The sequence below is a fragment of the Ictidomys tridecemlineatus genome, chromosome 6, assembly GCF_052094955.1.
Source record: "Ictidomys tridecemlineatus isolate mIctTri1 chromosome 6, mIctTri1.hap1, whole genome shotgun sequence".
Classification (NCBI taxonomy): Eukaryota; Metazoa; Chordata; class Mammalia; order Rodentia; family Sciuridae; genus Ictidomys; species Ictidomys tridecemlineatus.
In genome coordinates this window covers 120,006,187-120,021,862 of record NC_135482.1, presented here as the reverse complement: position 1 = coordinate 120,021,862, position 15,676 = coordinate 120,006,187, and the positions used below count along the sequence as shown (strand labels likewise).

Here is a 15,676-nt window from a genome sequence, read left to right as displayed (position 1 = left end):
AGAACTGCCAGAAAGGTATTTGAAGACATGTTTATTTGGGTTGTGAGGAGATATGACATCAGATCATAATTACTGGTTTACTTTCGAAGGAAGCACCTTCTAAGGCATTATGAGACCCAAACTTCCCTTTCTATTGGTTTTTATTGTTGGAGGGAGTCCTGTGAGGAGTATCCCCTGTATCTCTCCTCCCAATGCAAGTACTACCAGTATTTCCTAAGTGAATGGGAAAATAGGACTGCCTCTCCCAGGTTTCTACACTCCTATTCCCCTCTCCTGCCTCTGTTCTAGGGGAGGCGGTGGGCATGATCTGTTCATAACTGAAATTGACCTGCCCTGTTCCCTTACTCAATTGTTAAAGGTAACCAGATTTGTGGGCTGATCTGTTGGTTTTTTTTTGTTTGTTTGTTTGTTTTGCGGGGGGGGGGGGGGTAGAGACAGTGAGTGAGTACCGTGGATTGAACTCAGGGGCACTCAACCACTGAGCCACATCCCCAGCCTTTTATTGTTAGAGATGGGGTCTCAGTGAGTTGCTTAGTGCCTCACTTTTATTGAAGCTGGCTTTGAACTCGAGATTCTCCTACTCAGCCTCCAGAGCTGCTGAGATTATGGGCATGTGCTACTGTGCCTGGCTTCTTGGGATGCTCTGATGAATTATGCTTCTGGGAGTGGACCAAATACCTCAGTCAACCTTCTATTTTGGAATGCACCAGACTCTGTTGTCTAAACCATAGATTAACCTGATGATGTACACCTGAGGCAAGGTGGGGGCCCTTTGATGTCAAGGCAGAAAGAAATGCATGCGGGAATTCAACTGCCACCCATGCTATCTTGGTAGCCACCAGGAAGGGCGCTGCATCAGGGACTGTCAGTGAAGCAGCCCCTTCTTGAGACTGGCCCTGCCTTCCATGGAGACTGTCTCCCCAGGGAAGGAAAATGTTCCAAAAGAAGACAGAGGGGTAATATCCAGAAACAAACCATGTTACTATCAACAAATAATGTTGCTGATGGTGCTGCTCCCAACTGGGGAAGAGTTAAAAAACCTTTGTTGGGCAGTAGGGAAAAAAAACTATATCCTCATGGGTAAAACTGTAGATGCGTGTGCCAAAGTCAAGAAGCCTGTCAAAAGTGACAGGAAGCTCTGAAAGCAGAAGGCACTGACAGCAGGAGTGGCTAGAAAAATGGAGAAAATACAAGGGAGCAGAATGGGAAAGCAGCAATGGGTTGTCTTGTGCAGAAGCCGAAGAGTTACACGGGGTCAGTGGAGGCATGTGGAGGGTACCAGGCAATTCTACAGAACACAGAATTGTGGAGTAAGGTGGAAGTTCAAGGCCACCATTGCCTCAGGAAGAGGCTCACTGGAGGGCAGGGCCCCAAGATGAGTCTGTCTCATAGAGTTCCCACTTCCTGCCAGGGTCACCTGGGTTCCAAGTGATTGACGTTGGATATAGTGTGATAGGGATTACTGTGGTTGAAGGAGGCAATGTTTTATAAACTTACATAGCCCTTATTACCTGTTAAAAGGATCCTGTAGAAAACATTCCTTCCAAACCATGGACGCTACAGCTCTGGACATCAGGTAAGAGTAATATTTGGCACCATAGCCCACAAGGTGGCTGAATCTCAGCTGCCAGGCCTGCAAAAACAGAAAGACAGCAAGAGAAATAATTCAGTCTTTGCATTTTAGGAATATTATATATGAGAGCACAATGGAAACATATAAACCTGTGCATGTTTTAAGTTTCTCCTACAGAGCTATGTCATTCACAATATTAATATTTTTACATTTTATACACTGTTATGAGCTCAGTTGTGTCTCCCTAAAATTTATATGTGAAGCCCTAACATAAAGCTGGTACCCTCAGAAAAAGAAGAAATTTGGACAAAGATACTAGAGCATGTGCAGAAATGAAAGGCCATTCAAGGATATAGAGAAGGCAGTCATATGCAATACAAGAGAGAGGCCTTAGGAGAAACAAACCCACAGAAACAAATGCAGAAGAAATTTCATTTGTTTAAGCTACCTAGTCTACGGTATTTATTATGGCAGCTCCGGCTGACTAATACATACACAAAGAAATTCTTAAATGATGTGAATATAATCTTCAAACAGATTTTCTTGTGTGTATGTGTGTGTATCTATCTATCTATATATACATATATACATATACCTCCAAATATGTTTAACTTTCTTAATTGAGTTTTCTTACTTAAACTAATTTTAATACATTTTATTTCATTTGACAATTTAGAAAAAAAAACTCATGAGTTTACTTATTTTTAATAATTTGATAAGTTTTACTTTGCAATGACCATTTGCTGCAAGAACTGTTCTTCAGTTCTGGACTGGTTTTTCTAAAGCTAAAAATATCCATATTTTATCATAATTGAAAAAATTTTATCCATTTATTACTTCTAATTAGGTATATATGACAGCTTAATGCATTTTGATTCATTTTACACAATTGCAAAACAACATTTCTCTGGCTGTACAAGATGTAGCATTGCACCATATGTGCAGGTCATACACATACCTAGGGGTAATGATGCCCATTTAATTCCACCATCTTACCTGCCCCCATACTCCTTCCTTTCCCCTACCTCCCCTTTGCCCAATCACAGTTCTCCCATTTTTCCCATGGCCCTCCCCCCATTATGGATCAGCACATACAGAGAACATCCGACCTTTGGTTTTTTGGGATTGGCTTAATTAGCTTAGTATGATATTCTTCAACTTCATCCATTTATTTGTAAATGCCGTAATTTTATTCTCTTTTAATGTTGAGTAATATTCCATTGTGTATATATACCACAGTTTATTTATCCATTCATCTACTGAAGGGCATCTATGCTGGTTCTATAGTTTAGCTACTGTGAATTGAGCTGCTATAAACATTGATGTGGCTGCATTACTATTATTTGATGATGAGTCAAAAAGGCAAGAACATAAGAAAAATGGGATAGAATTGAAAAATTGTTTATATGAAGGCAGAGAAGCTGGAATCTGAGGGTTTTTTTTTCCCATAAATAAAAGACTAACACTATGAACCAAAGGTAATCCCTGGCTTCTGCAGCAGCTTGATGAAAAGGTGAAGAAATTCTCAGGGCTCCCTGCCTTCCCTAAGCCTGTTCAGCTTATTTTCTAATCATGACAAGAAGAAACTGCCATCACTCACGTGTTCAAGTTTGTTACTCTGGGATTCACTTCTGCAATAGAAATGTAGAGAGGAAAACCCAGGAAGATGGCAAGAGGGTTGATCATGTAGCGGGCTTGGACTTTCACAGTTCTTTGGACAGCAAGGAATACCTGGTCGTGGGCATCAGAGAGAATTTTGAGAGAAAGCATCCATTCTTTCTGAGAACAAGGATGTAGCTATTATAAGAAAGGCCATGTGGATATTCATGGGAGAATACTGTTCCAGTGGAAACTTCCAGTCCCATAATATTGCTCTTTCTCTGTACTGAAAAATTGAAAACCCCCACACTCTGGCCAGGAAGAGGAGGGCCACACAGGTACAGATGCATAAGAGCAGGACAGCATTTTTCTCTTTGTAAAACTGTCTCAGCAGAAGCTGGGTTATGAACCCTATTCTCAACACTTGGACTTTAAATTTTTTACTTTTCTGAAATGAATTTAATACATGGTCTTCTACTTTCTTCTAAAATAACCTTTACCTGACATTAAATTTTTTTTGTAAAAGAACCAGAGCTCTTAAGATCAATAACGATTCCATAATCAATCTCATAACTCCCTAAAAATATAAATAAAGTATGATCCACACTATAACTCTTGAAACTAGAGAAGCATGCAATCATACACTTCAATGGTATACTTTGTCTGACATTAAATTTTTAAAAAAATGGGATTTTCTTTTGGGTGATAATCATTCTCTAATTCTCTAGGAAATAAGATATAAATAAAATCCTTGCTCCAACTCTATAAACTAGATAAGCAAATTCTAGTTAAGATATTAAGAAACAAATATTTCTGAAAAGATGGTTCTTTCATCACAGAAGTGCGACTAATCTTAGAACATTCTCTGAGCCCCCTACTCAACACGCAGCAAGTTTAAAGATATGACCATGTGGCAGTTACTCTCTAAATGTGTGCATTTCTTTAAGATAATTAATCTGCCTGGACTGGGCAGGTTAGGGAGGTATGCATGAGCACTCCAATCAATTTAAGCTGACAATAACCCTCAATGTCTATTCTCCCTTTTCTGCAAAAAGATGATTGAAAACAAGGTGGGCACTCTGGGAGTCCTGTGCTGAAGGGAAGAACCATGTCCAGTACCTGCCTGTGAGTGCACCATCTGTGAAGGCAGTGTCTAGCACTGATGCTATGCAGGTACACTTGCACAGCTGGCTGTCATCTCCCTCTCAATCACAGTAGCAAGGCCTGAACTCTATCTATCACAAGACACTCCTCACCCCACGCACACCAGGCACACTGGCTCCCAGAGGCTCAAGAGAGGCTGTGCCCTTGTGATGGGAGAAGCTGTGCACTAGAAATGTGGCCCAAATGTCTTCAGTCAGCAGAGTCTCTCAAAGCAAAGAAGCAGAGAGGTAGACAGAGACTTTTCACCCTATTTAAAGGCTAGTAGTATTTAGAAGAAAGTAAACCACCCAGGCCATCTATGGTCCAATTTCAGAACAGCAAACTGTGACTGACTTCATTTTTAATTTAAAGGGTTGGGTCTTTGGAATTCACTTATAATGCACACACAGTTCTGAAGAGTCTGTCTTATTTAAAAAGGAGTCTTGTATATTTTTGATGTTATTCTGAAAACCCAGTCTGCTAAATGTTGCTTAAAATGTGGACCATTGGTGATCTTTCATACATGAAGCAATTTGGAAGAGATGATATCTTTAGTAATAGGATATGGCCTGAAGTTATGTTGGCTCTGGTGCTATGGATCATACAAGCATCTCTCAGAGTGAAATACACAGCACACAGTTAGGGAGCTTTCTCTTTGAAATGTTTTCTTCATGGTGATCTGCCAGATCCAGTTTGTCAGCCTTTGCAATATATGCTGAATTTAACTTTGTTTAGATTTGACCTGAATACAGTTTTGTTTCATCTTGAGAGCAGGTCTACTTGAACAGCATCCTGATTTGAGCTTAAAAAAAAAAAAAAAAAAAGTCTAGGTTTCTTAGTTTCATCAACTCATAACTGAATTCCATATAAACAGAGTAGTAAAAATAAGCCCTTTCAGAACTGTAGACAGAGACATCAGGATTTCTGTGACACACCACTGCCTAAGCTGCCACATCTGCCTTAGAGTATCATCCCTACCTGGACACAGGTATTCTCGCTGTGTCTTGCTCTTTAATTACAGGCTTGAGTTTGGTGCTACACCCTTCCCAGACCTTACAACCTGCTAAATCAATTATACCTACTTGACACCTTTCATCAGAGGTTTGTAACTTTATGGACAACTAGACCTACAATTCCACTGCTATTTGAACACAACTGCTGAATTCCTTCTAATTTAACTTAACATTACATCCTTGTTTCTATTTTACTCTTTCATCTGAAAAAATGTAAGACAGCATTTCAGGTTAAGCACTGGAATTAGCTCATTTTCTTCCTTGTAAATCAAAATTTTCTTCTTTTTAGGGGGGAACTGTCAAGTGGACAAGTGTCCACCCTTCCCTCAATGTTTGACAGACAGATCTGGTTTCAAAAACAAATGATGCAAACGTCTTCATAATTTTCCTTGTATTCTTGCTAGAAATGCAGACATTCAAATCCTAACACTATCCCAAGGCATGGTTATCTAAACTTGTCTTGGGTTAGATAATCTCAGTGAACCTACCTGAAAGACAGAACATAGAGCTGGTGGAACAGCATGTCAAGAGCCCCGTGGGTCCCCTCCTCTCACCATGCACAAAAATTAGCTCAAAATGGATCAAGGACCTTGATATCAAATCAGAGACTCTGCATATGATAGAAGAAAAAGTTGGCTACGATCTACATATTGTGGGATCAGGCTCCAAATTCCTTAACAGGACACCCATAGCACAAGAGTTAATAGCAAGAATCAACAAATGGGACTTACTTACACTAAAAAGTTTTTTCACAGCAAGAGAAACAATAAGAGAAGTAAATCCGGAGCCTACATCATGGGAACAAATTTTTACCCCCCACACTTCAGATAGAGCCTTAATATCCAGAGTTTACAAAGAACTCAAAAAATTAGACAATAAGACAACAAATAACCCAATCAACAAATGGGCCAAGGACCTGAACAGACACTTCTCAGAGGAGGACATACAATCAATCAACAGATACATGAAAAAATGCTCACCATCTCTAGCAGTCAGAGAAATGCAAATCAAAACTACCCTAAGATACCATCTCACTCCAGTAAGATTGGCAGCCATTATGAAGTCAAATAATAACAAGTGCTGGAGAGGATGTGGGGAAAAGGGTACTCTTATACAATTGCTGGTGGGACTGCAAATTGGTTCGGCCAATTTGGAAAGCAGTATGGAGATTCCTGGGAAAGCTAGGAATGGAACCACCATTTGACCCAGTTATTGCCCTTCTTGGTCTATTCCCTGAAGACCTTAAAAGAGCGTACTACAGGGATACTGCCACATCGATGTTCACAGCAGCACAATTCACAATAGCTAGACTGTGGAACCAACCCAGATGCCCTTCAATGGATGAATGGATTAAAAAAATGTGGCATTTATACACTATGGAGTATTATGCAGCACTAAAAAATGACAAAATCATGGAATTTGCAGGGAAATGGATGGCATTAGAGCAGATTATGCTCAGTGAAGCTAGCCAATCCCTAAAAAACAAATACCAAATGTCTTCTTTGATATAATGAGAGCAACTAAGAATAGAGTAGGGAGGAAGAGCAGGAAGAAAAGATTGACATTAAACAGAGGCACGAGATGAGAGGGAAAGAGAGAGAAAAGTGGAATTGCATGGAAATGGAAAGAGACCCTCATTGTTATAAAAAACTACATAAAAGAGGTTGTGAGGGGAATTGGAAGAAAAATAAGGAGAGAAATGAATTACAGTAGATGGGATAGAAAGAGAAGATGGGGGGAGGGGGATAGTAGAGGATAGGAAAGGTAGCAGAATACATCAGTCACTAGTATGGCATTATGTAAAAATGTGAATGTGTGACCTATGTGATTCTGCAATCTGTATTTGGGGTAAAAATGGGAGTTCATAACTCACTTGAAACTATTGTTCGAAGTATGATATGTCAAGAGCTTTGTAATGTTGTGAACAACCAATAAAAAAAAATATTAAAAAAAAATAGCTACCACAGTGCTTGAATGCCATAGCTAAAAAAAAAAAAAAAAAAAAAAAAAAAAAAGAGCCCCGTGGGTAATGTTATTTGCCTTAGAACTCTTTAAAGAACGTGAGACCCTTTGAGAGTTTTTATTTGCCTGTTTCTCTTCTCTGACTTTATGATTTTCTAGGAATGGAAAGGCAGCAATGTAGCTCTTTACTATTTTCCCTTTCAAACCTGGAATAGGAACTAGAGGGAGGAAGTACTCGCTCACCACATATTAAACAGTGAGTGATGAAACCAACCATTTCTCTTAATTGCACTATTAAATGGAGCATCATTTCTTCATTTCCAGTGATATGTGTATAAATGCATTTACCTAAAATATATTTTAAAACAATCTTATTATGAGACAATACAAACTGCATGCAAATAGGAATGGTATCCATTGCTTCCTTAGTGTGTGCCATTCTGTACTGAAATTTTCTTTAGATCATGAACCACATGATCTGTCCAAATATACACTCAGCACCGTACCTGTCAGAGCATAACAGAAATTCAGTAGACTCTGCCGGTTGGCTGGCTGGACAGGTGGGGGGACACTATGTGATTCTTTCAGACTGATGCTCATACATGATATCTGTCTCTAGCCCACTCACCCTAGAAAGCCTCTTGTAGTAGTGGAAGGAAGTTATAGCCATGTTGGGAAATCCCACTGTCAGACATCTAGGGGTCCTCTAGAACTAGGAGGGAGTCTCTGCAACCTGGGAGGCCTGCAGGACCTGAAGAAGGGGTCTCTATAACCTGAGAGAAGCCATTATGACCTGGGCAGGGGGCTACTCTAGGATCTGTGGGCTATCTATAGATAGCAAGAAGCCTGTCAGTCCCACCGCCACAAAGAAATGAGTTCCACCGACAACCTGGTAAAGCAGTCAAGCCCCAGATGAAACCACAGCCTGGCTGACATCATTGCCACAGCCTTCTGAGGCCCTAAGCACAGGAAGTGCTAAGTAGTACAGATGCCTGACCCCTAGGAATGTGAGATGTACACTGTTGGATGTCACTATGTTTATGGTGACTATTCCACAGCAGCAGAAAACTAATATCATAACCTTACTGTTTTAAGAAACAGCATAAGAGAAAAAAAAAAAACTAGAAATACTGGAGGGGTACCTATACTTCTTAAAGGCCTTTCCTGTTAGCTTGGAAAAACGTAAAAATTAGAACTCTACTTTGGACAAAATAAAAGCCATGCGTTGGAAAGATGCCAGCTTACTAGACCTATCCACTCACCTCTGGCTTGTGAGATGGAGGAAAGAAACCAACTGTACATCTACCCTGATTTCAACTACTGACACCTGCAACAAGCCACACTCCTGTTACATCAGACACCTGTAATTTCCCACTTCATTTCTACCATATCTGCTAACGCACATATCAAAAAACACCACAGAGCTATTTTTTTTACAGCTGAAAATGAAGTTCTTACACAAGCAATAATAGAATTACAGACTAAAACGTTAATCCTGCTCTCTAATATGTAAAAATATGTATCAGACATACATCCTTGTCAATAATGGCATATAAAATCTGAATAATTTATAAAAATATCATTTCATGAGAATCCTACAACATCCTAATGACAACTAAGAAAATATTTTCTATACTAATGACAGAATTATAACCTACTTTAAAGAGACTAGGCCCAGTGTTATTAAAAAAAATACTTCCTAACAATCCAATTCTCTTTAGGCAATTAATAGCAACAGGACAGGCACACTGCTTATATCCTCCTTGAAGAAAAAAGGGACAATAAAACAGCATGCCCTTGAATGTCCCCTTTCTGTCCCCAAGAACCTAGCCAAGTTAAGGGAACAATAGGAGCAAATCTGGGCTAGAATCTCCAGATATCTTTAAGGACACTGGCTTTTTCTCATGTATTCTGGGATTTAGGGCAAGCTGGTGTTCTCTGTAGAAAGCTGCTTTCTGCCTGTATACCAGACAGTTCTCCTTGCGATGTTGGTCCATACAAGGAGCAGAGCAGGCGAATATTGATGGTGTCATTGGTTTTGCAACTTAATCTATAAAATACTTCCTGCCTGCAGTAACTGCTGCAGACAAGAGCACCACTGAGTTCCCCGCAGCCTCTGGACAAAGCATTGTGAGGAGGAAGAGTTGTGACTTTCTGGCTAGGTACTGGAGGAACTGCATGTAGCAGAGGTATATCTGTGCAGTCTTTCACCACCAGACCTCCCGGTAAACATTTCTCAATAAACCCTGTAGCTTGTATCTCATCTTTGTGGGCCTTCCTTGCCTGTCCCATAGCCCTAGCACAACGGGGTGGTAGGTGGTATCGTGCTAATGATGCACAACATATTAAATAGGAGTCTTTTTAGTATGTCAACTTCAACTGTCAATTTTATTTATACATGAATTTAAAAATTTTTGTAAAACAAAATCCCTGGAAATCTAGTCTTACACACCTATCAAAAACTAACATATTAGAAGAGCAAGGACTAAAACACATTTATTAGGTGAAATATGAAAAAGTATACTGATCTAATTAAATGAGATAATAAATGAAAAACAAGCCACAAGCCCAGCTGGAATTAAGGAATGTTGGCTTCATTCCTTCCTAGTAAAAATTCTCAACATGGCTTTTTCTGTTGACTGTAACATCTCAAGAGAAAAAGGCAGATTGTCCCTTCATTCTAGAGAAGTCATGGTCCAATAATACAGAGGATTCCAGCTTCCATGGTCAGGAAGGCACTGGAAAACAAGGGAGACCTTGGCAGGAATAGCTACTGTCAGGGCAGTCTTTGGTAGTTAGTCACATGAGACAGGTGTAATATAGGCACCAAAAGAAGAGGGTACTGCTTTTGTCTTCATATGATCACATATGTTAGCTTGGAAAAAACATAAAAATTAGAACTCTACTTGGGACAAAATAAAAGCTATGTGTTGGGAAGATCACAAACTACCCAGCAAAGGAGGTGGGTATGTATACAGGATCAGAAAAAAAAAATATGAAAGGAAAACTAAAAAAGGATATGACCGTCCTTTGTAGACAATGGGATTTTCTGCCCCTTTGTATAGAGGAATATAAAAACAGTGATGCAGCAGGGAGTAACTTCTCAAAGGAAAGAAAGTCCCAAGGAAGGTACATCACCTCTAGAGAGCATGCAAGTAGGTATGCAAGGGAAGGAGGTGTGCAGAGAGATGTGATCCCAATGTGGGCAGAATCTCTCTCCACCCAACTGCACCCTTCAGGACTGGCACTAAGCTTGAGAACCAAGTTCTCCACTCACCTTGGGATACCAGACAGACTGTATCCCTGCCCTGTAAGAGCAACTTGAAATATAAAAAGGACAAGGACAAACAGAATGATTTGGTATCAAAAAAGCCTATCAACTTTTCTTGTATGATATGGGCAAGGAGAATCCTAGAATTTCTTCCTTTGATCCTCATAGGTTAGACTTCATCTCCTGTCTCTGCCTCCATCACTCTGCTGCAGCCACACTGGTGACTTGCTGGTTCAAAACACAATAGGCAGGGAGCAACCTCTGAATCCCATAGGTCCTTGTCCTTGCTTTTGTCTCCTCTGCCTCAGAAACTGCCCCCTACAAGTAACCATATGTCTCTTTTTCTCATTTTTTTCAGTATTTATTCAAATAATACTTTAATCAATAAAATCTTTTCTGATAATTAAAAAAAAAAAAAGACCCTGCTTACTGCCTACTAGTTCTGTTTCCTGCCCACAGGCAGTTAGGCCTCTGTTTGTGGCAGCAGGGGCCCACTTGTGCCTTGGATCTCTACTTATGCTGGTCCTCTTTGTGGGAGTGATTGGGCTCTCAGGGATGGTCATATGGGCCTTCTGGGTCCCCTCAGGGGGTGGTGTTTCTCCCCACCATGGCACTGAAGTCCTGACTTTAAAAGCCACTTCTCTATCATGGAGATACCCTGCTGGGCTCCCCATTAACCTAATCAGCCAGCACATGAGACTGGTTTAGGGAGGATATATGGGACAGATGCACTAGTTTAATATTTTCAAAATGCCATCCCAATTACAAAAGAGCTTTTCTTGTGCCTTTAAAATCTTTGTAGAGAAAACCTAAGGCTGTTCTAATTTCTCCTGTACTCCTAGAGCCTCAAATATGTGTTTGTTAATATCAGGGCTTCACTGTCATATAGACACATAGTTCTTTCCTCTTTACCTAGAAGCATGACTCAAAATGGATAAACAGACTCAAAAATCATCCATCCCTCTTTCCAAAATTCATTGAATGCTCATGACATGCTGGGTAGTGGATCTTAAGTGGATACTAAGGACCCTGTACTCATAGCCACATAGTCTCCTGGGGAAGACTTGACATAAAGAATCATTGTCTGATTCAATGTGGCTGCTTAACCATCACCAGATCCATAATCTTGCTCACCCTAATCTTGCAAATGTAACTGTGTCACACCCACCTCATAGAACAGTTATATGGGTTAAATAAGAGAAAGGAGTCATCAGGCTTGCACTGCTGGTCCTCTGGGATGGCTTTATTTGCCAACTACCAACTTAGTCCTTTGGTGAGCAGAGAGGACCCTGGGTACCTCATTGTATCTTATTACTAGCACAGTGTCTTCAACAAATACACACACAGAGGATGATAAAATAAGTTTAAGAATTAAACACAAATTACTGCAATTTATATAAAATATACATTTATAAGTCCAAATCTTTTTCATAATTAGTTTCAATTAATCACTAAAATTAAAAAGGTGTCAATGAATAGGTAATATACAAGTTACGGTCACACACACACCCCTGAATTTCTGAAGTGACAAATCAAAATTAAAATGCTTCTCACAGAATTAAGACTCATCCTAGATTCTTCCTGATTAGTTATATGATTTCATCTGAAATCTATGAAATCTGGTGTCTACATATCTATATCTTCATCTCACTAGCTCTTGCCTATTAAGCTTTAAATGATGTTCACTCAACTTCCTTGGTTGGAACAACCACTGCTTTCCAACCTTATTTTCTAATTCTCCTATTGAAAGATCCCTCCAGGTCATACGGACAAGTGAATCTCACTCCTTTATATTACCTAAGATGTATACAACTGGACATGTGCAATTAGGAAATATGTCTTACCAAGGGTTCTTCTCTTGCTGGATGAAAGTGAGTTAATAAAGATGGTAAAAAACACTTTCACCCCCAGGAATACTTCACAGCCACCTCCTCCGCCCCTCAGGAATGCTATGAAGGCATTCCAGAAGTTTATTAACTGCATGTTCTCAAGTATAGCCCAGGGCATGTGACAGTTTGTCATCTGCAGGGCATGTTGCTACCTGTATTTTGTGCAACATAACTGACAGGAATAAAATACATGACTGATCCATGGAAATTGTTAGGGTTGTTTGCTTTCTACCAACATCAATACCCTCTGATTATCTCATCTGAAGAGTTTCCAAACTTCCTGATGAAATAGCTTTTAGCAATTTTTTTTACAAAAAAACCCAAGAAACTAAAAAAAGAAAAAAGAAAAAGGAAAAGGAGGAGGAGAAGGAGGAAGATAAGAAAGAGGAAACAAACAGAGTTGTACCTGAAACATTGAGAATTTGGATAATGCCAAATAGCACATATTAATGAAATTTTTTACAAAAAGGATAAGGTAAAAATAATCAACACCCCTAGTTAAAATTAGTATACACATAAATAAAGCAGCCCTGAAATTTATTAAAACTGCTCATATCAAAATAGTATCAACTTTTTTTTTTTATCCATTCATCCACTGAAGGGTATTTAGGTTGTCTCCACAGTTTAGCTACTGTGAATTGTGCTGCTATAAACATGGATGTGGCTGTGTCCCTGTAGTATGCTGTTTTTAAGTCCTTTGGGTATAGTTCAAGGAGAGGGATAGCTGGGTCAAATGGTGGTTCCATTCCCAGATTTCTAAGGAATCTCCATACTGCTTTTCCATATTGGCTGCACCAATTTGCAGTCCCACCAGCAATGTATGAGTGACCCTTTTCCCCCATATCCTCACCAACAATTACTGTTGTTTGTCTTCATAATAGCTGCCATTCTGACTAGAGTGAGATGATATCCTAGAGTAGTTTGATTTGCATTTCTCTGATTGCTAGAGATGATGAGCATTTTTTTCCACATATTTGTTGTCTGATTGTATATCCTCATCTGAGAAGTGTCTGTTCAGGTCCTTTGGAATTTTACTCAGCAATAAAAGAGAAGAAAATCATGGCATGCAGGTAAATGGACGGTGTTGGAGAAGAGAATGCTAAGTGAAGTTAGCTAATCCCACATAAAATAAATGTCAAATATTTTCTCGGATATAAGGAGGCTGACTCATAGTGGGGTAGGGAGGGGGAGCATGGGAGGAATAGATGAATTATAGATAGGGAAGAGGGGTGGGAGGGGAAGGGAGGAGGCAGGTAGAATTAGCAAGCATGGTGGAATGTGATGGACATCATTATTCAAAGTACATGTACGAAGACACGAATTGGGTGTCAACCTACTTTATATACAGAGATATGAAAAATTGTGGTCTATATGTGTAATAAGAATTGTAATGCAAAAAAACCCAACAAACCAAAGTACATGTATAAAGACATGAATTGGCATAAACTCACTTTACATACAAAGATATGAAAAACTGTGCTCTATATGTGTAATAATAGTTGTAATGCACTCCACTGTTGTTTTTATCTAAAAAAATAAAATCAGTTAAATAAAAAATAGTATCAACTAGCATTATGTTACAATGCTATAACATTTTATATATTATATGTGAGTTATATAAGAATGTTTGGATTTTTTTTATATATTGCCTAAATTTGAAGGTTCAAGGTTTGATCCTTGAAAAGGTCAGCAATGAGAAATGGCTTAAGCTAAAATGAACTAATAGCCTTGTATATCCTTATAAATCTATAGATTACTAAGTTAAATCTTATCCTACATAATACTAACCAGAACACACTTCTGAGGTTAGTTGATCTCTCACTTCTATAGCAATTTAGTCTCCTCCTTCAACGGAGTGAATCAAGTCTACCAAATGTGACCCATCATGACCTTTCCCTGTCCTAAAACATTATGTCAACATTGACTTTTGAGATAAAAGACAATACACCGCATAATTAACTCTTTTTAAACTATACAATCCAGTGATTCTTAGTATATTCACAAGATCATGCAACCACCACTGCCATCTAATTCCAAAACACTTTCATCACACCAAAACAAAAACAAACAAACAAAACCCCTAGATCCATTAGCAGTCAGTCATTTCCATTCCTCTTCCCCCTAACCCCTGACAACCACTAATCTATTTTCTGTCTCAAGAGATTTACTTATTCTGGGCCTTTCTTATAAGTGAAATCATAACAACATGTGGTGTTTAGTACCTGGCTGCTCCTCCTGTGCAGAATGTGTACAGGATTATACACACTGTAGCATGCATCAATGCTTCATTACTTTTTATGATTAATATTCCATTGTATGGATACACCATTTTCGTGTAGCTATGTATGCATTTATTGATTTTTAGAGTGTTCCTACTTTTGGGCTATAGCGAATAATGTTGCTATGAATATTCATGTACAAAATTTTGGGTGGGCATGATTTTAGTTCTATTGAGTTGAATTCTATTCCCACCTAGGAGTGAAATTGCTGGGTCATGTAGTAATGCTACTGAACTTTCTGAGGAACTGCAAAACTCTTCCAAGGAGTGGCTACAGCATTTTACATTCCCATCAGCAGTGTGTGAGGGTTCTAATTTCTCCACATCCACACTAACACTTGTTATTTTTTTTAAAAATTGTATCTACCCAGTGAAAGTGAAATGGTATCTCATTGTGGTTTTGATTTGCAAATCTTTGATCAATGACATTGAACATCTTTTCATGTGCTTATTGGCCTCTTTACCTTTCTCAGAGAAATATCTCTTCAAATCCTTTCCTCAGTTTTTAATTGACTTTCTATTGTTGAAGTGTCAGACTTCTTTATATATTTTGGAGATCAGACACACATTCTTTGGGTTGTCATTTCACTTTCGTGATAGTGTCCTCTGGGTACAGAGTTTTAAATTTTAATGAATCAAAATTATCTTTTTTTTCTTTGATTTCTTGTTGGTATCAAACCATTTCCTAATGCAGAGCGATGAATATTCACAACTATGCCTTTTTCTAAGAACTTTTAATTCCTCAATTTAGGTCTTTAGTCGGTTTTGAGTAATTTTTCAAATATCATATCATGCAAGAGTCTGATTTCATTCTTTTGCATGTAGATATCCAGTTGTCCCAATATCATTTTTTAAAGGACAATTCTTTCCCCATTGAACTGTTTTGATATTCATATCAAAAGTCAATTGGCCATAAATGAATGGAATTACTTCTGAAATCTGAACTAT

General features: G+C 38.8%; 1 protein-coding gene across 1 annotated transcript in view; it reads right to left on the bottom strand.

The window, feature by feature from the left end:
• The window catches only part of Mipep (mitochondrial intermediate peptidase), a 144,341-nt gene that overhangs the window by 24,788 nt on the left and 103,877 nt on the right, over positions 1-15,676 (bottom strand). Inside the window, exon 17 of the mRNA XM_005337580.4 lies at positions 1,512-1,633. Coding sequence (XP_005337637.1) covers positions 1,512-1,633 — 122 coding nt within the window. The remainder of the gene's footprint in view (positions 1-1,511; positions 1,634-15,676) is intronic.